Genomic DNA, 22,992 nt, shown 5'->3' with positions numbered 1-22,992 from the left:
CACACTGAACCTCAAATTCTCTCACTCTCACATTGCTGCATATCACAGCTGACTGTAAACCACCCTCAGTTGTATAGTAGAGTCCTGGTGCAAAATGCAGAAAATATGTTTTAACATAATGCAATATTAGGAATTTCAGTTCTTGGAGATGTCACTGTAATCAACTGTGACTCTTGGTGCATGACATTTATTTTACATATAATCTGATTTATAATATATAAAAGGCATGTAATATAAATGATGTATTTTCTTTGTTTTCCCCCTGATTGATATGATAAATCAAGCATCATTTTTTTTCATTAGCCTAACAGTCTCTCCACACCCTGTTGATTTCCCCCATCATTTCATCCTCCTGCTCCTGAAGGGTGAATGCGTAGATATCAAAGGGGAAGCCTGCAGCGGAGCAACCCAAAGTGATGCCCGATAGGGGTGACCGTCATAACAAAAGAAAAGAAACAAAAATATAAAACGCTTTCTTTATACAAAATAAATCAATTACATTTTTAAACCCTTATTTCTTGTTTCCTAAAGGCGTTGTGTGACATCATGAATGTAAATAAATAAATAAATGAACGAAGTTTGTTTTGGTTCGCCCCCCCCACACCCAGTCGATGATAGGTTTTATCCGTACGGCCAAGTCAGGTGATATTTTCCGCCTCGCCATTTTGTGCTGCTGCGCCGGGTATTTATCAGAAGAGTCGTGACTATCCCGTTTACACACTGCTAGTTAGGCTCTCCTGGTACTGTAGTCTGTATCTCATTTCAAGACTGTGGCCTTCGTTTGGTTCCGCGCATTTTTTAGTCGACATTAATAATAGATTTTGTACATTTAGTTTATTTTTATATACTTAGTGAGTAAGAATGTCGGCCGAAAGTCCCGAATACGCTCCGTTCTTCGCAGTGATGGGAGCCTCTGCGGCTATGGTGTTCAGCGGTAATTATCCTTACATTTTACACTTAAACCTTGTTGTTTGTTACACAATATGCTAACCCATTGTTGCTTTTTGCATCTTACCCAGCTCTGAATTGTTTTCCATGGTGCGTGTCTTGGACGCTTCTTGTTAAAGCCACCCGCTAGCCTTGCTAACGTCGCAATGCTAATCTTGAGCTGTCATTTATTTTAGCCTTGGATAACAGCTAGCTGGGAAAAGCCATTGACTTTGTTTTTTTCTTAACCTGCCAATGTTTTGTTAGTGTTAGTTGGTTAATGCTATTATCGCTGCTAGCTTTTCTTCTTCAACAACAGACGGCTAGTTGGCAAGCTAGCTGATGACGAATACATGTTAGCTTTGATGTTAGCATGTGGTTTTGTACGTTTTTAGATTTTTGAACTGATTCAGACCGGACAACATGGTGAATAATACTGAACAAACATGTTAACCATTCGTATTAAAGCCGTGCTTATTCGTTCACAGTCATAATGTATTTATAATGTGTTCCTAATACATTTGGTTGCACTTGCTAGCTTTCTGCATTTAGCAGGAGGTTTAAAGGTGAGGTTAAATCCCACCTTTTTGCCACATGCCACACTACTGCATGCAAGGCTTAAGGGTGTTAAAAGCAATAGGGATTTAGTTGTATACAATATGATGTAATACAGTTAAAGTAATATTCGTTAAGCAATGGAGTAAAATATTCGGAGTGACGTCGATCTGCGTAAACTGTTCCTCATTCTGTCACAATTTGTCAATTCTGTCGTGTCGCATCTAATTTAGTGCAAATGATTTTAATCTGAAAAACTGCTCTATTGTACAACTCAAATAGCGATTGGAAACAGGAATCGGCTGGTTAACTTCCTTATTGCTCAAAGGAATGACACAAGGTCACATGATAATCACATGATGATACTTCTGACTTGGAATTGCCATCTGAACATGTGAAAACTTACTAGAAAGTCAAAAGTTAACAATTGAGCATTCAACCTGTTAAAGAAAATATGACACATTTGAATGTAAAAAAAAAAGGACGTTTTGACATAAATTGTATCCGTGTGTTTGGATAGGAAGTGTTTAGTGACACAGAAAGTGAACATTGAATCTGTCTTGTTTTATTATTGCTCATACTTGTTTTATATCTTCTGCTTTTTATTTGTTTCCCTTCTGATCGAACTCTATAGCTACATAATATGCCAATGATAAACTGTATCACAGCAGATGTCCTCACGTGACTGGTGGTATTGGTGAAGCTCCAATGGGAAATCAACAATCTGCTAATTGACCATGTTGCAGAGGGCTTGACCTGCTGTAGCTCCAGGCCTTTTGGCAAAACTCTCATTTATGGTGGTAATAGTTTATAGGTTTTCATTAGGGAACATCACCAGAGAATGGCTTCGGTGTAAGAAAATTAGACAATATTGGAATCTATTTAGAAATAACTTTTTCTACTGGAGTGAAATGTTGGATTCTGTTCCCACCTCTTTTTTGTGTTATCACAGATTTATTCATTGATATGCCTATTTAATAATCAGTGAAAGCAAGGTTTTTACACATATTTTCCACACAAAAGAAAGCTAACCTAGTAACTGATGTTTGTAGTGTTAATGTTGGTAGGGCATCACGGTTATATTTTTTTTTAGCCCTAAAACTAAATGATAACCAGCTCCATGCCAAACCAACCCTGTCATAACTCAAGTTTAATGTGTAGTGATGGGCAAGGGCAGCCTGGTGTTTTTTGCCCCCTGAGGCTTTCTAGCAGTAGTACTAGTCTGTGGTGGTGAAGGAGTGACAGCTGGGGAATTAGCTAGTAGTGAGGGGATCATTCTGGCACAAAGAAGGATGTAGTAGCGGTAGGCAGGACGGGGACACGTGATCAGTCCGACTTCCCCATTAAGGATCTTAGTGTCTTTTGGAGTCATTGATAGAAAATCATAGCTCTGTGATGTTAATCACTTTAGCGAACACTAGGTGAAGGCCAATGGCTGCAATTAACATCCTAATCTTTCAGTCAAATATTGAAAATAAGGACTTATTTAAGTAAGACATTATGTGGATGGCCAAAATCTCACACTTTTTAAAATGCATTCGATTCATCCTAATTAAATGGAACGGGTTATAATTTGCTGTGACGTTTTGGTGTTGGGTGATCTTTCAATTCAGTAGCCTAATGATGGCTTCCTGCTGTCTTTAGGACTGATGCCTCACTCGGAACAGGTGACAATCACAAGGTGCCGTCATCCGTGACAGTACCACCCCTCCCATTATAGCTTTGCTGCAGTTATTCTGTTTCCCCCACCTCTTTCAGTATTATCTTAGCTTATAGTCCCCATGTTTCACTTTCTTCAGTTTAAGATGCATGTTTGTTAAAAATCTTAAAAAGGTGTGTCTTACATTTGCAGTGAAAACCTTTTTTCAGTTTCCTGTGCAGTTCTTTGATGGCCCAGTGACACATAATTTGTTGCAGAGTAGGTTTCTGTTATGCTTTCAGTTACTTGACCTTTTATATTACATATCCCTATCTCCGTTGAACATTCGCTCTTCAATAGAAGTTATAATTGTTGATAGAAGAATATATGCTGTAGACATCCCTCAGCCTCTGATGCAATAGGTTGGTCAGCAAGTCTAATAATTTCTGCTTGCCTCATATATTTTTTACACATTGTGTGCTACAGCAAGCACGCAGTTTTCTTAGAAAGTATTTTCCAATATGACCTTCCTGATTTTGCTATGCATAGTATCTCCCCATTCACTCGCTGTTCAGAGCAGAGCGCTCTGCTGTCTTTTGCGTGGGCACATTGCATGCAAGATCATCCCTAGCTGTGAGGCACCTCCTGCTCTGACATCACAAGACGTCACGAGGCATCCCATACATGAAATATTCTGCAGGGAGGAAAAAAGAAAATGTGGGAAAAAGCTCTCCACCTAAGCTGAAGGGATTAGGATTAAAACCCAGTGGTTGTGCCTCCACATCGATGCAGAAACTGCTCCTGCCACCCAGCAAACCTTTAATCATCAGGACAGAATGGCAGTGTTTGAGGTCTCCGGTGTTTCTCTACCAACCCTCACCTGTCACACCTCAGTGACGCCAAGCTTACAGAGAAAGAGTGGAGTCGGAGGATAACGTTACAGACGGTAACATGTTACGCTGGTAGTTGATGGTTGAATAACTAAGAGAATCAGCTGTTCAGAGGATGGCTTAGGCGTTTTTCGAACATTGTTCTATAGATCTTCTGATATGGCTTATTTAGAAAATGGGATCTTCTATCTTGGTCAGCTTTTACATTTGAAATGTGGAGCTTGGCTTGTGTCCTTTGTTTGATGTGATGTGGTATATAATTTGTGATGGCGTTGGTTAGAAAACCTAGTCCACCAGCAAGAGACTTTGGCCAGAAAATCCAAATATTTCTTGTGTTTCTCTGACTGCTTGCAACAACAGTGTCCAGTTATAATCAGACAAATCTCTATAGACGGGCATGAGTGATTTAACCTTGTATCGACAGCATCATTCTGGTGATGTGTCGAGTCTAGGCAGTGGCCGGCTGCCATGTGCTCATTTGAAGATTGTCAAGCGTCATCTTCCCGTCTGCCTTTCTAAATCCATTTTCCAGAAAGCCTCGCAGCTAGTCTCCGAGTTAACCAGAACTATCTCAAGGCTTGCTCAACACCGACTTAAGTAAACCGAGAGCCGGGCACCTCAGGCTGTATGCACATTACAAGGCTGTCCAAGATTATATCTCCAGAGCCTTTTCATATGTAATCATCATCAGTGTGTTGGAAATGGGAAAACCATTACTTTGCCAGGTCCTCGTTATAGAGAACCGCAGTGACGCGTCCTAAAACCCGGAAGTAAACTTCTTCCAGTTCCTTCGACAAAAATGCAATGCAATTTCTCCATAGGATTTTGGAAAATAGCTCGGAATAAGGTCTGTGGTTGACACACATTTAAGAGACGGATCACGTTTTGTTTAGTCGGATAATCTCCACATGTCTACTTTCCAAAATCCTATGGAGAAATTGCATTGCATTTTTGTTGAAGGAACCGGAAGAAGTTTACTTCCGGGTTTTAGGACGCGTCACTGCGGTTCTCTATACACCAACATCAGCCAGTGGGGCGTCCTGCCGCCATTTGACGCCCTTATTCAGCTCGGGACGCCCTGAATGCGAGCCAAGGGCGTCCAAAAATATTAATAATTCGAGAGAAGATCGAGAGTTTTTATCGCTTGAAATGACGAAAAGGAAAAAGGACAAGGACATCCCTCTTTTTGGAGGGGGAAAGGAGTCTGGTGGGATTATTTTCGGACTATTGAGGATCGTTTCCCCGACATCGGCGGTGCCTGCTACAGGACAATACGGAACGTGCGCGATTTGGACGCGATGGGCGGTGCTAGTGGAGCACGTGCGTGAGCTGCGAGCACCAGAGCCTCGCAGCGGCGAAACTGAGGCTCCGTGGTAAACTGTGGTAACATGAAGAGCCGTTTGGGACCCGAAACAGCTGGCGCTTTAATGCCGCATTTCCACTACACGGTCGGCCTCGGCCACGCTCGGTACGGCTTGGCCGCATTGGGCCTTAACAGGGCCGACTCACTTCATGTTGCGCTTCCATTACAGTTTAGGAACTGGGGTAGTTACTATAGTAACGCAGTGTAGGCGGAGCCGTGACGTCATCTTCAATGAGAACTCCAGAAAACACAACACAGCCGTTAGCTGTTAGCACTCAGAGCTCACAGCTCCTTATATATGTTCAGAAACTAGACAAAAGTTAAACAAGTACACACCACAGACTGCCTGTGTCATGGTGAATACAGTCGCTGCTTTATTTATGTCTGTATAGGCCGTTGTTGTGAGTGTGGACGGTCGGGGCATATACTGCGTTAGCTTAGCCAATCTCCATCTAGAAAAACACGCATTTTAAAAGGTTTTTCGCCTGCCGTCTGTCTGCAGACTTGACAAAGCATTAATTCATGGTTTTTACTAACCGGTATCAGTATGTTGTTACTTCGGCATCATTTTGAAACGTGTATTACAATTAAATCACGGTCAAATATGTCCATCTTGTTGTAGTTGGAGCCCTCTTGCCAGCGCTCCTCTCTCTAGTTTAGCATACTCAGCCCGACTCAGCCCTGTTTGTTGGCCCCGATAGAACCACAATTTTGTCGGGCCAGAAAAGAGGTGAAAAAGTGGCCCCGGGCCGGGCCGTAACTAGGCCTAGTGGAAGCGCAACCAAAAACGGGTACGGCACGACACGGCACGCTTAAAGCGAGCTCCGCGCTGTAGTGGAACTGCACCATAAGAGAGCCGAGCCAAATGATCCGGCTCATTAACGTAAAAAGACAGTATCTATAAGGGACGGCTCAAGTCAAAATTCAACCCCCCCCCCGCTCTCGGGGTGGACGCCCTCTCAGCCCTGGTCTGGCGGGAACACTGACCAACATTATAACAAGGTTAGCACAATAATATAGCATATTTGCTTACTTTATGATATAGCATTGTTTTACCAAGTTACATAATATTTACTGACAGCCATTTTGACATCTGTTTGCTAATTGCATTCAGGCAACAACTAGCTTTTACATGTTTTGTCGAATCAAGAGAACTCACAGAGGGCAAACGGCATCCATAAAGATTCAAAACATGTTTCGCAATAACTACATGGAAATATGTCGAACACAGCTGGAAATAGGAACACCTGCCACAGCATGTATGAACAAATATATTTGATTCTAGATTCTGGTCAGTGCTGTTTATCTTGCTTCTGCTGTGTATGAGGAAATGATAGGTGTGTGTGCACATACACACACACACACACACACTCTCTCCTGTGTGACGTGGGAAATCTTGTCCAACCAGCCTGTCTCTGATCCCTGACACTGCCCTGCTCCGACACGCTTTGTTAGACACACATTCACATTCATTGTCCGTCCATCCTGGCCTTCTGTTGCTTTATTTCTAAGATTTGTTTTTCTAATCCTTATTGAGGCTCTAAGGATAGAGAGTGATGCATGCTGAACAGATTGAAGGCAAATCTGTGATATATGCACATTCAATTGACTCACTTATCTCTATATATTTCTCATTTGATTTGAAAGATTATTGATTTTCTCTTTCCCTCCCGTCCTGCAGTGAGACCCAGTTGTGACGTAAATGCTTCCTCCTCAGTCACAGTCTGACGTAGATCATTTGCTGATGGAGCTTTTTGTTCTCCCCCCTCCCCGACACAATACAGTGATGTTTGCCAGAGTGTGGACTGGAGACGCCACACAGCAGATGTCAGTGTGTGTCCTGCTGGTTTCCTCTCCTGTACTGATGCTCTCTCTCTGGGGATGCGGCATCCTGCTTCTCTTATAATGGCAGCAATTCCCTGAGCCTTTTCATTCAGAGAGTGATTTACAACTCTGCAGCAGTCTGTCAGGGTCCATTCCGAAATTACAAGAGCTGAAGCACGAGGAGATGAGACAAAAAGCAGATTTTCAGTTGCATATCTCTGCGATAGCGTTTGGTTATTTCCCGTTTTAACACAATTGGCAAAATTCCCCTCATGGAGCCATGTTGGATTTTTAAGGGGAACAGAAACTAACAGATTTCCATAATGCTTATCCATTTCTGGTTTTACTTCTGTTTTAATATTCAGCTGTTCCCTCTGGTTGCTGTCATCCGTACACTAACCTTTAGTCACTTGCTTTGGAGTGTTTCCCCATCTTGTTTGTTTAGCTAAAATCATTTCCCCCCCTCTCTTCCCGTCCAGCCCTCGGAGCAGCCTATGGAACAGCCAAGAGTGGGACAGGTATCGCCGCCATGTCCGTGATGAGGCCGGAGCTCATCATGAAGTCCATCATCCCAGTGGTCATGGCGGGTATCATAGCCATCTACGGCCTGGTAGTAGCAGTGCTGATTGCCAACAACATCTCAGAGAAGGTCACCCTCTACAAGTGAGTGCAGCTGAACAGTCATACTTTGTGTTGTCTACATTTCTCCATTATTTGGGAGATGTCAAAAATACATTTGTTTCATTCGAAGGCAAAATATACTAGGAAGGTCTCATTAAGTCTATTATAAGACAATACTGATGTGGCTCTGCTTCTTGTCAGGCTTGGCATAAGAAATGACATAAACAGTCAAATATAACACTGATCCTAACCTGACATTTCATTATAGCTCTACACATTCATTAATATTTGATGCATAAAAGCCAAATAGTTGCACCAATTCTTACACAGCCAGTGTAGTAAACAAGTATGACTACAATTGCAGCATTGTGACATCACTGCGCATGCTTAAGAAACAGTGCCTCCCAATGCAGCCTTACAACTCTTCACACTGCAGTCAAAAAATAGGGGTTACCATGGGGTTATTTAATATAGATTTGATGATATATTTTCATTGAAATCCATAAACGTGCTATATTTTTGACATTTATCCTTTTCATGATATGGAAAGTAAAATATGGCATGATATAAAAAAAAAACAATAACTCCAGCTTAATTCTTTAAATTGTATTTAATTTATAAATATGAGCAAATTTACACTGAGATGTCTGTGCTCTCATTTTCATTTTCATATTTTGGAGAAAGATTGATTTATTTACATTCTTCACAGGCTTTTTTTTTTTTTTTATCATTTAAAAACTTGCAAGGTAGGAACAGTAAAACAAGAAAAGCCTGGTGGATTTGGTTAGATTACATTATTTCAGCAGCAGACTCATTATTTTTCTACCTAACACGAACCTTTAACACCTTATCAACTAAACAGTGTTTTCTGTACTGCCTTTTGCTCCAAGAATGCATATCAGGCACTGAGTCAAAATGTCTTCAATGGCTCCAAGTGTTATCTCAGATCACCAACGTCCCTCATGCTGACGGACTCTTTTCTGTGTGTGTTCAGGAGTTTCCTGCATCTGGGCGCGGGGCTGAGCGTGGGCCTCAGCGGGCTGGCAGCAGGCTTCGCAATCGGCATCGTGGGCGACGCGGGCGTGAGGGGAACAGCTCAGCAGCCGAGGCTCTTCGTGGGCATGATCCTCATCTTGATTTTCGCAGAGGTCTTGGGTCTCTACGGTCTCATCGTCGCCCTGATCCTCTCCACGAAATAAACAACCCAAACATCTCCACTACAAAGATCTGTCCTTTATGTTGCTGCTGGAGAATAAGTGTAAAACGGGGAAAAAATTGTAAAAAAGTCTGCCGCTCGAGATGAAAGAAGTGAAGGCGGGGAAAAAATGAATTAAAATGGCTCCATAAATATGGTCTTATCTCAACAATGTGTACAGTTGTCCCAATTTGATAGTCAACTTGTAAATGCGCAATGTAGTGATTCGTCTGTCGTGTGAGTGTGTGTGTGTTTCAAAATTGTATGATGAAGATTCCTTTTTTCCCTCCACTTATTTCAGGCCTTGAGGCAAGCCGAGGCAGCTTGTCTGGTCTTAGAGAGCTGACCACAGGCCGCACAGCTTCTCCTCCTCCCCACACACCTGGGAGTTGACACAATTTCTGCATTAATCTTGAGGATCTATTTGTAAAGAGAAATGTATATGGACTTACGATTTTTTTTTTTCAACTGATTTTATTTATAAGAAATTGTTCATTGAACTGTTTAATGCAGCAAAAGTCTTTAATTCCCCAGGATATATTATACATATATACAGACATATATATATATATATCTACATAGATTTAATGCACTGTGGGTTAATTGTGATAAGTGGTTGGAATTCCTTCTGGATGTAACTCATGGTTTAATAATTAAGATTGCCTTTAGTATGTTGCTGGTGAAGTTGGAGTTTTCTGTGTAGCTGTATTCTAATCATTACGCAAACATTCTCAAACGTCAGTGTTTTTCCTGTAGTACTGCTGTTTGCATTAAAGGTGTGTGTGCCCCGTGATGGGTCTCACAATGTGTAATTTCCAAATTTCATCTCCATCTTATTCACCCCCCCCCTCCCTCCTCATCTGTGGCTGTAACTCCATCTCTTCCACATTCCAGCCATTAAGATCCTGCATGGGTTTCAGTGTTTTGTTGCTGTTGGATATGAAGCGGAAGAGCAGGCTAGTTTCAGAAGATTTAATCCAGATCAAAAAGAAAAGAAACTACTTCCTGTTTAAAAAAAAAAAAATCAAGTTTAAATGACACAAAGACTTGGTGTTTGTAGCATGCGGCAGGAACCCAGTGAGATTAGTGTTAAGTTTGGCCTAGTTTCACTCAAGGACCGGTCCAATTTGATCTGGGGTTTGTTTTCTGAAAGTGGAGCTGCTGCTGACGCATTAACTAAAGAGCCAATCTACAATCCTGTATTACCACTGATATTGAAGTTATCCTGATGTGTCGACGTGTGTCACAATCGAATTAAAGAAGATTCCAACTTAGATGTGACTGGCTTCAAACGCATAATGGATGTATATTCTACAGTGACACTTACACAGGAAGCATGACATGACATGCACTTTTAGTAGCATCATTATGTTCATGTCTTCCTGTTACACTTGTAAATGTGGTTAACACATCAACAGATGTGACTTAACACTGACATAAGTTCACACAAAGCCTGCTCTGTACATTTGGCGGATACTGACATTAGGTATAAAAGGTTTAAGAAAAGAGTTAAAAAGCAGATAATTAGTAAATAGTTTAATGTTAAACTGTACAGGACAAAAATGCAACATGGAAATCATCCGGACAATCACTAACATTTGTATTACAATGTACATTTTACAGAGCCTCTGTTCAAACGTAAACCATTTTGAGCAAATGTAATCTTGGTTCAAGATGTTTGGAGGCTGCTGAGCAGAGTCTGAGCGATGCTGCTGATGGCACTGAAGGTGGCACTGTCGGGAAACGACTGCATGAAGTCTTTGCCCTCCTCTAGGCTGGTGCTGAGCAGAGGATCCAAGGGCACAGAGCCTGAAATTGACAAAACATGATGTTGATTAACCACACAACGTTATGCCTTAAAGTACCACTCCCAAGGGATTCAGTAATTCATGATAAATAGTGAGAGTCAAGTGGATGTTAAGGGATATTCACTAATCAAATACTTCCCTGTGTAAAGCAGCACAGACACAGCTGGCTTGCCACAGGGTGATCTGAATTAGCTGCATCATTACTCAAGAGATTGATCTGCATACAAGGCTGATAATCCCTTAGGGCAACCATTAAATGATCTATTAATTTGACCCAGACCTATTGATGAGTATGCATCAAGCCCTCACTGAGGTATTTCTAAACCTGCTGTGAAAATCTGAAATCCCGATCGACCATTTTAGCAGCATGGCAGTGATGTAAAATGCTTTCGAAATCATGAATGGAGGGTGAGGGGGATGTCACAGTGTGGTGTGACACCCTGTGGCTGGAAGCTAGCATTACATTTGATTCAACCCCACTGGACTCACCGAGGAATATTGACCCGGTCAGTTTGGCTAACTCTTCACCTCCACCTTTTGAGAATATGTTGCTGCACTCCTGAAAAGAGAGAATATTTGTTAAAAGTATTTTTTGGGAGATCTAAATTGAGTACGTTTTTAAAACAGGTAATACAGTAATTTATTGTAGAGGTTTTTTCTGTCCTTCATTGTCTGACTTTGATGCACATTACTGTAACTACAACTTCATTAGGAATTATTGATATTTCATTTCTGAACTGTACAAAGGTTTACTTACTGAGCAGTGTGGACAAACAAACCCGCTCATGTTCTCGATGATGCCCAGGATCCGTACCCCTGTTTTCTTACAGAAGGTGATCTCTCTCCTCACATCTCCTGTAGAAACTGCCTGTAACCAACACATAACAGGAAGAACAATCATCACTGGATATCATAGGTTTAGGGTCTTGTTTATAGTTCAATAAATAGCAGCTCAACTGGCTCACATAGACAAGTGAGCCACAGTGCCCTTCACGCTACTCTTTAAATTTACTTTTAAACAGACATGTAAAACCATATAATTGTATGTTGTTGCAAAGTTACATTTGTCAGTGAATTCGCCAGTTTTAGTTGGTTTTCTAACTCCTATTATGGACTGTAAGATCTCTGCAGCCTAGTGTATACCTGAGGTGTGGTGACCAAAACAGCTCCATCCAATCTGTGTTTTTTAAGGTTGTCCAACACCGCCAAATGCTCGTCAGACGTGCCTGGCGGGGTGTCGATGAGCAGCACATCCAGCTCTCCCCACGCTACATCCGACACAAACTGGCCAATCAAAGCTGTGAGACGGGACATTCAGAGAAGGAGAGGATATTGGTTGAGGAAGGTGTTAGAACCGTGTTTAAACCATGCCCCACACGTTTTTTCTTGAGACACAGAAGAATAGGAGAATAGTTTACCTGTTTTCTTGGGCCCCCTCCACACCACTGCTTCGTCTGGGTCCTCCAGCAGGAAGCCGATGGACATGAGGGCGAGGCTCTTGTCTGCATCAGTGTAGACCGGCACCCATCCTGAGTCACACTGGTGCACGTCAGTCCGTCCCACATTCAGCATGCGGGGGATACTGGGGCCACAGAGGTCAATATCCAGAATGCCAACCTGATGAACACAGAGTAATATTAGTAAGTCCATTTACTTATGCTTACTTTTCCCTAAAACTATGTATTGCGTACAGGTATAAACTGATTATTACTGGTAGTCACATTGCAATTAAATAATGGGGAGCAACATACTGACTGTTTATTATGTGTTCTTGCATGCATTACAACCACGTGTACAGTGTTAAATGACACTCTGCTGAACATACCCTCAGCAGGTCTTTGAACTCACCTTGTTGCCAGCATGCCTGAGAGCCAGGGCTAACTCTGTGGTGATGGTGCTCTTTCCCACTCCTCCTTTCCCCGACAGCACCAACACAACATGCCGGACTTGGGACATGCCCCCGTCTCACATGAAAAGGAAAATGAGGTTTATTACGTCATGAACGCAGCAGATACATGTAAAGTTAGTACTAAAGTTATGTCGCAGTTATGAAAGGGAGCACCTGAGTTCAGAAGTTCAACGTAACTAGGTGAGAGTTCGATATACATAACATTAGAAACTATATCATAACTTTTTGTATCAAGTTTAGCTTCTCCGAGGATATAGAAGTATTTCGGTAAGCTCCTATTTAGCAGCTGAAAGAGCTGAATCTTTCAAACGTAAGCCTATTTCTAATTAGCTCCCGCTAGCCGGTTAGCTAAGCTATAAATGCGTAACTAATATACAACAGTCGGCAGTTTCTAACAGCTGCCATCAATAAAGAACAATGATACGACCTAAATATAGGAATGTAACCTTCTGATGAACTTTGTTCACGGGTAACTTTGACTTACCATTATTTTGTTCCATGTTTTGGATTTGATGCATGTACCGAATTCAACTACTTCCGTATAACCCCGTGCCACCTAGCCAATCACACAGCCCCTGTTACAGATAAGTCCCGCCCCTTTTCCACCACCACCAATGGGCTGTTGGTGCGCAGCATGGAGCATTTACTCACACTGCAAGAGCTCTCAATTTATGGAATAATGAGTTTTAGTGTTTCTGTCAGCAGAATGTTTAGATGTCGTGATAAAGTGAGAACGATTTGCACTGGATGCGAATATACAGTTTATTGTTAGATAAGAACATGTAAATAAACTCCTCCCTCTATGAGTCTTATCCAATAAGTACACGATGAGGGCGTGGAGAAGTAATGTTTACTTCTGGCTTGCTGCGAAGTGGGACAGAGTGTAAACTGCACCTGTCACACTGTAGCATACTGAGAAACACACTGGCATTCACATGAGCCACTGCAAGACGGTGAATAGGACGACTACTGTAAGGTAAGAATGCTAAAATGTATTCAGGCTGTATTGTGGTTTACTTAGTTTAGTATCTGAGTTCAGATGAATATGCATAACAGCAAAACATCAGATGTAGTGGTACAGAATACAACAACAGTTTGTGCTTTGATTTAAACATCCAGCAGATGCTATTATCTTGACTTGCAGTGAGAATCTCAATCTGAGATACTCTTGGTGCACTGATTTGGAGTGGATTGCTGTATTTGAACAGGAAGTATTGGCAGGAGATGGACAGTGGTGTGGTTTTCAGTCATTTTAATATCTGAAACATGCAAACTTGTCCCTGTCCTCAGTCAAACACTTGCCCTGAAAGCTACTGTGGGTTGTCTTCTCTGGAATGTCATTGCATGTGCATAAGTAGGGTAAAGCCCAATTAAAGTGAGACTAGCTCCAGACTAACTAATCTAAATTAATGGCAGTTATCTCCTGCACCTGCTTCCAAAGCAGTCACCAGCTGCTGTGTTCATTGGTGGCATGAACCGCAACATGCTATCAGGTTTGGTTACTGCGTTTAGTTAAAAAAAAAACACTCTTGGTGAAGTTCAACTAAATGTTATCATGATATAGAAAAAAATACTTTGTAATACAATAAAAAATGAGCACCTATAAAAGAGGATACATTAAAATGTGGGTAATGTAAACAAGGATACTACTCAGAAAAACCAAAGCACTGCAATTAAGGCAATTACATTTATGATTACTGGGTATATTTTTTTTAACAAACATATCAGTCATTGTTGTTTGGGGTTCAATAAATCTGGAAACATGAACCGGTAAAGTTATACGTTATCACTCAAAAATTATGCATGTGCCATTCCTATCTTCATGAATACACACTGGAGAGAGGCAGAATAATGTTTTTGTCATTGGAATTGAATCAGTTTTCGATGTTAGTTCTGTTGCACGCTGGATCAAACTTTGGGTTAAATTCACCCAAAGTTTCCTCAAAAGTGGAGGTTATGCTACATTTAATTTGTCTTCTTCTATCCGTGAATATAAGTCAGTTCCAAATGTAATGCTATTAGCTTTGCATCTGCACTTCTCTAATATGGTTAATTGAAGTGCTGCATCATTTTGTAAAAGTCAATACTACTGTAGCATCCGTGAAAACACAAATATATTACAATATGTGATTTATGACTGGTACATATTGTAGTCCCAAGGTTCAAGTGACCTTTCTGCAGAGAAAGGTAGCTGCGTGCTGCCACAGTGGCAAAACAGAGGGCTGGGTTTAAAGGTTAAACAAGTGCGTGGAAACACTTCCTGCGGCCAACTGCGGCATATGGGCTAGATAGAAATAGGTGAGCTGTAGCGCACCAGTCAGTAGGGGACCAGACCTGTTTCCTTTTCTACATATTATGCAGGTTTACACCGACTGTAAGGAGAGTAAAGGTTAGTTAACAAACTGCTGAACTGAGGGAAGCTGAGAGAGGATGTTTGATCTTTCAAATGTATGTGTCCCACTAGTTTATGAAACAATGAAAGAAAGATTATTGAATTATAAGAGAAAAACACATTCCACCAATTTATGAGTAATACCACAGCAGCTTAAAAATGTAAAATAATTGAACTAATGTTTTCATCTCTTTGGTCCCTTATATTGCGGTCAAACTCATATTCAAAGATGAATTATCTAATATAATAGATGACTATCAAAATGAATCATCAAATATTTGAATAATTGATCAAAGGGTTTGACAGATATTTTTTTAAAGAAAAGCAAAAATGTTCTGATTCCTGCTTTTTAACGTGAATTTATTCTGGTTTCTTTAAGACAGTCAACTTAATATGTATGAGTTGTGGACAAATCAAGACATCTGAGGATGTCGTCTTACGCTTTGAGAAACACTGATTAACACATCTTTACCATATTCTGAATTTTTATATACCAAAAAACGTAGTGTTTAATAGAGGAAATAATTAACACACTAGTCAACAACAACAATTATTCTTGGTTGTAGATTTCATCAATAAGCTGTTATTCCACGAATGCGCTATTCAGTCCGAAATAGGGAGTCATGTCTGTCTTTGTTCTTCAAACATACTGTACATACTGTACATGTGTCAAGACAATATTTGAACTCAAAAAACAAATACACCCCTGTTTGCTATCCTGGCTCCAAAATGGTGGAACGAGCTCCCAATTGATATCAGGACATCAGAGAGTCTGCATTCATGGTTGAATGCACTTATTGTAAGTTGCTTTGGATACAAGTGTCAGCTAAAAGAAGTGTAATGTATTTGGAAATTAACCGAGGAACCAGGAGTTCAGCACGGTCCATAGCATACTGTACACATGGCAGCTGATTGAGGAGTTGTTAGATCCACAGAGCTGCCATGCTGAGAAGAGGCAGGAGCGGACGGGCTCGCCATTCAGCCTGGAGTGAAACACGGAAAGAAACAGATGCCATGGCAGTGATCCAGACGTCAGACAGAGGGGGGTTGGAGGTGACGACACAGGTGAGACATTAGGGAATATAGAGTGTAACAAAAAGAAATTGGATCAAAGTGTGGGCTGAAAAGATTGCATTTTTAAAGGTGTTGGAGATCAAATCTATGTATATTACTGAATAGAGAGAGACACTTTCCAGGGGATATTAAATGTATAGCTTGGTGTAACTTTATGACAGATACTATTTCAGCCTGAGGGCTAGTAGTTTTCCACTGGGGACTGTCCCCTCTCTGAAAGGGCTGTGTGTAAGTCAGGTCTTCAAAGGCAAGGAAAGCAGGTTTAGTATTTTTGGAAGGGGGTCTCATTTTACTTACAGGCACACATGACTTGTGTAACCAATAGGAACAGCTTTTAGGGAAAATACTTTTCAGTCTTTCAAACATGCTTCTCATTTCGCTCTTCATAGAGATCTAATTCCTTCTCCCGCTACCAAGCCCTGGACCATGGCCATGTGTTCAGACTTACAAGATGCTGTTTGTCTCAATCAGATCAGCAACATGGAGCCTGAAGTGGATTACCTGGAGAGTTCTCAGGCCATGTCTGAGGTGGTGGCCTTGCCTGGTACAGAACCGGTGATCGGGGAGTCTTTCTGCCAGTGTGACCGACAGGAAGAGCTCAGCCTGGGCCTCAGCGTCAGTGGTGACTGCCTCTGTGGGGAGGAGGATCAGGGTGAGCAAATCACAGTGCTAAACTAATGAACAAAGCAGAGTATACTGTTTATTAGAGTAGTGGAATAAACTACTAAATAAATAGAAAAATTGACTATAAAATAGAATACAATTTTAAAACAAAATAGGTATTAAATAAAAGCACAATGAAATAGAAAACATTTTTTAAACTTTTAAAAAGTATTGAATAAAACAACAATGAAATAGAATACAATTTTACAACTTAAATGAAATAAGTGAATACATTATGTAAGAAATGTCTACAAATAATTTGTATTAAAGGCTTGGCTGAATACAATAGTTAGATTTTAAGTTTTCAAGTAAAAAGTTCAAATCTTAATCATCCAGCTAATATATATATATATATATACGTTTTTGTTCCCAGGTTTTGACTGGGAGTGGGACGAGCGCTTCAAATCATCCGGAGCCTTCCTCAGCTGTGACAGCAGGAAGGTGAGCTTTCACACAGACTACAGCTGCGGCACAGCGGCTATCCGTGGCACCAAGGAACTCGCAGAGGGACAACACTTCTGGGAAGTGAAGATGACCTCTCCCGTCTATGGAACTGATATGGTGGGTAGCAAACATTTGACTAATACTGGAAGTCATATGATAAGTGGCCTGGAGATGCTCTCTTCAGATCTTCTAGTGAAGAGATAGAACTAGTCAACCTGTTTGATTCTGTTTTGATCATTTTGTCTGTGTAGATGGTGGGCATTGGGACTTCAGAGGTGAACCTGGAGAAGTTCAAATTCAGCTTTGGCAGCCTCCTGGGAAATGATGAAGATAGCTGGGGGCTCTCCTACACAGGTGAGAGGGTTAATACAGGAAAGCTCTGTGCTTAAATACAATGTTGAGGTGCTTTTACTTCAGTATTTCCAAGTGTTCCAGATTGGACCCTTGTTGTTACATACGAGTTGTGAAATTTGAGTAGTGAGCATTTCCACCAAAGAGACATTCCCTCTTTGAACTTCCCCTAGGATTTAAGTCAATGCTTTTAAAATAATTGTATTATAAGCAATTCTGAGAACTTGTTACACCACAGAGAATACAAATTAAATACTATTTATTGTCACAATTGTTTGAAGGTTTCCTCCAGCACAAAGGGGACAAAGTGAGGTTTTCCTCTCGGTTTGGCCAGGGCTCCATCATAGGAGTGCACCTCGACACCTGGCATGGCACCCTGACTTTCTACAAGAACCGGCACTGCATAGGTGAGAGTTTCTCTCTAATTCAAGCAGTGAGCGCCATAATACCCAGGAACATTTCAATGTAGCTATGACTGCCTTGTTTTTCACCCTGAAATGTTCTTCTTCTCTTTTACAGGTGTTGCTTCCACAAGGCTGCAGAACAAGAAGTTCTACCCCATGGTTTGCTCCACGGCAGCTAAAAGCAGTATGAAGGTGATCCGTGCCTGCTACACCCCCACCTCCCTGCAGTACCTTTGCTGCACCCGGCTCCGCCAAATATTGCCCGGCTGCCCGGACGTCCTCGGTGCCGTGGATCTGCCCCCCGGCCTCCGCTCCCAGCTCCACCTGCAGCTCGGCTGGGTCTTCACGCTCAGCAGCAGCCCCGAAGCCTCGGAGCAGACCGAGGACTTGTTTGATGATTTCCAAGAAGAAATGAGTCTGCCTTCCAGCCCCATCCCGAGCCCAGTCTCCACCCTGAGTGCCTGCCCCTCCCCCAGCCCCTGCACCAGCCCCTTCCTCGACACCTACCAGTGCTCCTGTCCACCTCAAACTCACCCGTGCACTTGCCACTGCCCTCCCACTCCTCCCAGCAGCGAATACGACAGCTGCTGCTCTGAACCTGAGGATTACCAAAGCAAAAGATGCCGCTGGACATGACCCGTTAGCCAAAACGTGTTTGTAAGTGTTTGGCGAACAGCTATTCTACGATTGCCATCGACATCTCCTGTTGGAAATTATAAGTGCAACCTCATCTTTGAGCCAATATTTCTACTTTTTGAGGGGATTTTTACTTCTCTTTATTAAGAGTATGTGACATTCAACACCAATTCAGCTACTGAATCAACAACTTTGTCAATGTGAATGTGAGAAGTGGAGATTTGATAGTGACATATGGGTCATTCAATTGCATTTTAGCCAATGTTTTAATAATAATACCTGGATTAATAATAAGTATTAAACTTGACTAATAATAATAATACACATTTATAATAATAATAATCTTAAATTACTTTATGGAAGGCCCAATGTTTTACCATCTGACTAGGAATAATGTGAAAGTGTACACTTGTTATTCTCTGGGGAATACTCCGGGGAAACGGCTTTTTGATACTGTGGAAATGACTTTTTGTAAATGTGTTTTGTATCAGCATTTTGATTGAATATCAAGTGGATGTGTTTTTGCTTTACAAGAGAATTTGCTTTTCTATTTACTGTTTGTTTATTAACTTTCTTACTCAAGAAATTAAAACAAATGAAGTTTGGTTGCCACAATTTTTTATAAGCCATTTCACACAAACAAAACATATCATGTAGTATAATGTCCCTTTGACATTACATCTTGCATGTAAAAAGAATAATGTTTACACATGATTTTCTTCCATATTTTACGAAACATAATACTGCTTAAATCTGTTGAAGTATAAATAATAAGGTGCACATGATATCTAAGGCATATTTTTAGCTTGTAAACATCAACATGAACACATTAGCAGCCAAGTGGTGACAACACGAAATCAGAGCCGGATTTAATCCTCGCTGACGTTTTCAAGTAGATCAGTCCAGGACCAGCTGGGGGTTCTGGGCTGTGAGGCAGCGGTAAACTCTGGCCGATATCTCTGGGCCGATACGTCTCTCTTTACCTCCGCTCTTCACCAAGAGACCAGCCAGCAGACTCTTTCTGTCCTCCTCTGAATCCAAGCTCTGGTACGCCTAAAAAACAACATAGAGAATGTACATGTTATTTGTAATTTCCTGAACTCATTTTTAGTATAAAATATATACGCAATTTGTGGAGTATAATCTAAGTCTCATTTATCCAGTCATCCTCTCAGCTTTCCAAACACATTTTGCTAAAATCCTTGCTATTTAAAACACTTGGGTCACACAGCGTAAGACTGTACGTTTTAAATGCTATGTGTTTGGAACAAAGTGTGCAAACAACTGAGTCTTGGATTAGGCTGTACAAGTTTTGTGAGAGTTTGCAAACGGAGGTTTTGATATAGTTTTGCTGTCGTTAACAGCAGACCGTATTTACTTCAAATCATCAAGATTTTTCTCAGTTTTTGAATTCGTTGTTCACCATGCAAGAAACAGCATCTTCAACAATTCTAAGTAACACAAGGTGATAATTACAATTACGAATAATGGTTTTGTGGATGAAGAATTGGTTTAAAGTCTATGATCTTATTGCATTCTTTAACTTAAATCTGTTCAAAACCTACCACTGAATGCTAAAAGTATATTGTCAAAGCAATAGAACGTGCTGGCAGTGTCCTCTATGCACTGAGCTCTACAGCACCACCCTGAGGCAGCTGTACCTGCAGCAGCAGCTGTGGAGACGGGTAGGCAGCGATCACAGTGGAGGCCACGGTGGGGCTGACTCTGTTCAGCTGCTGGACCTGCCTGCTCCACACCTGGATCAGCCCCGAGCCGTCCCTCTCCACCCGGACCCCGCTGGCCCAGGAACCGTCCACACAGAAGGGCAGCTCCGCTCGCTCTGTCAGCAGTCTGGAAAGACATGGAAAGACATCTTAACAGGGGAATGTTCCTTCTCTTTTATTATGGAAATGACTCGAGTGGCTGCCTACTTGAAAGGGCGTTTTGATAAGGCCTTAGTGACGGCACACACATGGTTGGTGACTTCCTGCCAGCCATCAAGGATGACCAGAGAGATATTCTTGCAGAGTTGCAGGTACACGAGAACCTGGAGAAAAATAACTGCAGTATTAAGTGTGCAGTGTGCAAATCAGTTATATGTACATTTTCGCTGATTTTTACCTTTTAAAATATACAACTAGGTTGCAAAAACAACATGCAAGATTGACTTATCAGATTTAAAGTAAATTGACCTCCTCCACGTCCACGTTCTCCATCCCCAGTTTGGATTGTAGAGTCTCATCCAGTAAAGGGACAGCATCAGCCCTATTGGTAAGCAAACCAACAATTAAAGTCACAATGTGGGCATGAAAGCCAACACAGAATATGTGTGTTATCTCAGCAGAGAGTAATGCAATTAGCATATAAGAAAGTCAATGATTGTGTCTGTCTATAAGAGGTCATATTGACGTACACTTACCTGTAATCCTGCTGAGGGTCTGTCACTAAGAGGGTGACCACCTTTTTGGCGTCCCTGTTGAGACACTCCAAAATTGGAGAGAGGAAAGACCCCGCCCCTGTCTGCTCCTCGTTACTGTCAAGCATCTGCAGTGACAACAAAATAATATAGAGGAGGGTCAGCATGGATGTTGCCATCAAAGTTAAATATTTCAACTTCAAAGGTTGCTCACTTTCTTCACAGAGACCACCGTGTCCATGAAGTCCGTCAGACCCAGCACCAGAACCACTTGCTCCTCCTCCAGTAAGCTGTCTTCTCCCTGCTATAGACAGAGCAGTAATGATCACACTGCAGAAAGCAGAGATTGTAAGAATATTTAAGTACAGAGAGAGAGGGGTAACCTGAGGTAAATCTCTGGTCCAGGTGATGCTGTGTGGGAGCTGCTGGCTCTCAATGCTGAACCTCCAATCAAAGGTAGCCAGGGTGTCCAGCAAGATGTCTGAGCCACCGTCTTGCAGAAGAGCTGGAATACAGCACACACAAGGTTATAGGTATATCAGCATTTTAGCCTGTTCTCTTTGTGAAAATAACAACATGGTCCAATTTAATGCTTGTAGGTTGTAAATACATATTATTATTATTATATTAATTAGCCAGTACTAGATTACTAAGAGTACCCACAGATCATCTTAAAGTAGATGATAAAGAGCTAAACTGACAACAACAAAATGCACATTATTTGATAATGGAACTGATTAAAAGAAAACAAATAAAGAAATAACACTAAATGAAGCCTAAATAAAGCACATTTTTCCTTAATACATTTATTTTTTATTAAAGTATATTATTAGTTATTAGTTATTATTAGTATTATTATTAGTATATATTTATTGAAACAAACAAACATTTCATCATAATAAAATACCTTTATATTGCAATATGTATGTGGTATTTGGACTGACTTTTAGCAAAAAAGTTTAGTAATTATTTTAATCATAATATAATTATTTGTTTATATATAAGTATTGCTATAGGCCTATATGTATTTTGAAGCATCAATTGTAAAAAAGTTATCAAACTGTCTTCACTGTTGATCAGCAGTCCCAATATAATCGACGAAAAAATTAATTCCCACAGCACCTGAAGGCAGCACGGTGTACCTGGATCTATGCGGACAGTCAGACTCTTGAGGCAGTTTTCGGGCCGGAGACTCTTCAGGTTCTCGGCCGCCTCTCTCCTCCTCTGCTGCTCCTGCTTCCTCTCCTCCTTCACCCGAGTCTTGGCTGTCCTCACCCTCTCCCTCTCCTCCCTCCTCTCCCTGGCTGCCTCTCTGTCCGCCTCCACCTCCTCTTTGTTGCGGCGTTTTCTTGCAGGACTCGGGGTTGCATGTTGTCGTGGAGGAGACAAAGCTGAAGTCTGACGGGACTCAGTTGTTATGGGTGACGATTGGAGGGTGTTGCACTTGTTGTCCGGAGCCTTATCTTCTTCGCTCACTGTTATTGTTTGACTTCTCTCATCGAGGTTTGAATCAGGTTTTTTCTCAGCGTCGCTGTCCTCGGAGTCAGATACTTCCCATGTTTTAGCTCTGCGCAACACAGACATTTCGCATGTTTAAAACATAATCAAAAATCTCCTTGAACCCTTTATATATACAGTCTATGCCTTGAACGCATTATTTAACCCCTTTCAGCGAGTATCAACTCCGACGGTATGCGCTGAGGGACAAAAGAGAGAAAACGCGCTTCCTATATTCGAGTTGTTATGAATAAATTCTAGGGGAAAGTATTTTTGTTTGATTGGATTAAATATTCAGGACCCAAAGATAAAACACTGAGTGAATGATCGGGATGACAGTATCATTAAAGTACATGTGTTGTAGCACAGTTGGCTATTATTTGG

At 41.3% G+C, this 22,992-nt stretch overlaps 4 protein-coding genes across 5 annotated transcripts; 2 read left to right on the top strand and 2 right to left on the bottom strand.

The window, feature by feature from the left end:
• The first annotated feature begins 651 nt into the window (after nucleotides 1-651).
• atp6v0cb (ATPase H+ transporting V0 subunit cb) lies at nucleotides 652-10,288 on the top strand. The gene is made up of 3 exons (XM_034120051.1): nucleotides 652-934; nucleotides 7,678-7,861; nucleotides 8,814-10,288. Exons 1-3 carry the CDS (start codon nucleotides 862-864, stop codon nucleotides 9,016-9,018), a joined length of 462 nt encoding a protein of 153 aa, XP_033975942.1. The 5' UTR covers nucleotides 652-861; the 3' UTR covers nucleotides 9,019-10,288.
• Nucleotides 10,289-10,535: 247 nt separating this feature from the next.
• nubp2 (nucleotide binding protein 2 (MinD homolog, E. coli)) lies at nucleotides 10,536-13,310 on the bottom strand. The gene is made up of 7 exons (XM_034120049.1): nucleotides 13,216-13,310; nucleotides 12,671-12,786; nucleotides 12,241-12,439; nucleotides 11,966-12,120; nucleotides 11,580-11,690; nucleotides 11,312-11,381; nucleotides 10,536-10,823 (listed from the first exon to the last, which is right to left on the bottom strand). Exons 1-7 carry the CDS (start codon nucleotides 13,247-13,249, stop codon nucleotides 10,684-10,686), a joined length of 825 nt encoding a protein of 274 aa, XP_033975940.1. The 5' UTR covers nucleotides 13,250-13,310; the 3' UTR covers nucleotides 10,536-10,683.
• Nucleotides 13,311-13,414: 104 nt separating this feature from the next.
• On the top strand, nucleotides 13,415-19,300 carry LOC117474044 (SPRY domain-containing SOCS box protein 3-like). Its single transcript, XM_034120048.1, has 7 exons — nucleotides 13,415-13,707; nucleotides 16,051-16,188; nucleotides 16,669-16,849; nucleotides 17,234-17,421; nucleotides 17,556-17,658; nucleotides 17,937-18,062; nucleotides 18,175-19,300. Exons 2-7 carry the CDS (start codon nucleotides 16,066-16,068, stop codon nucleotides 18,693-18,695), a joined length of 1,242 nt encoding a protein of 413 aa, XP_033975939.1. The 5' UTR covers nucleotides 13,415-13,707; nucleotides 16,051-16,065; the 3' UTR covers nucleotides 18,696-19,300.
• On the bottom strand, nucleotides 18,728-22,789 carry LOC117474043 (probable crossover junction endonuclease EME2). Of its 2 annotated transcripts, none has more exons than XM_034120046.1 (8): nucleotides 22,254-22,789; nucleotides 21,495-21,616; nucleotides 21,326-21,415; nucleotides 21,115-21,239; nucleotides 20,888-20,960; nucleotides 20,627-20,742; nucleotides 20,357-20,546; nucleotides 18,728-19,748 (listed from the first exon to the last, which is right to left on the bottom strand). In XM_034120046.1, exons 1-8 carry the CDS (start codon nucleotides 22,693-22,695, stop codon nucleotides 19,593-19,595), a joined length of 1,314 nt encoding a protein of 437 aa, XP_033975937.1. In that variant the 5' UTR covers nucleotides 22,696-22,789; the 3' UTR covers nucleotides 18,728-19,592. The 2 variants fall into 2 exon arrangements, with proteins under 2 accessions (XP_033975937.1, XP_033975938.1); XM_034120047.1 differs by having other exon boundaries at nucleotides 19,402-19,748; nucleotides 21,326-21,412.
• Between the last annotated feature and the right edge of the window lie 203 nt (nucleotides 22,790-22,992).

This window comes from Trematomus bernacchii, unplaced genomic scaffold (genome assembly GCF_902827165.1).
Source record: "Trematomus bernacchii unplaced genomic scaffold, fTreBer1.1, whole genome shotgun sequence".
Lineage (NCBI taxonomy): Eukaryota > Metazoa > Chordata > Actinopteri > Perciformes > Nototheniidae > Trematomus > Trematomus bernacchii.
This window is presented reverse-complemented; position numbering and strand designations above follow the sequence as displayed.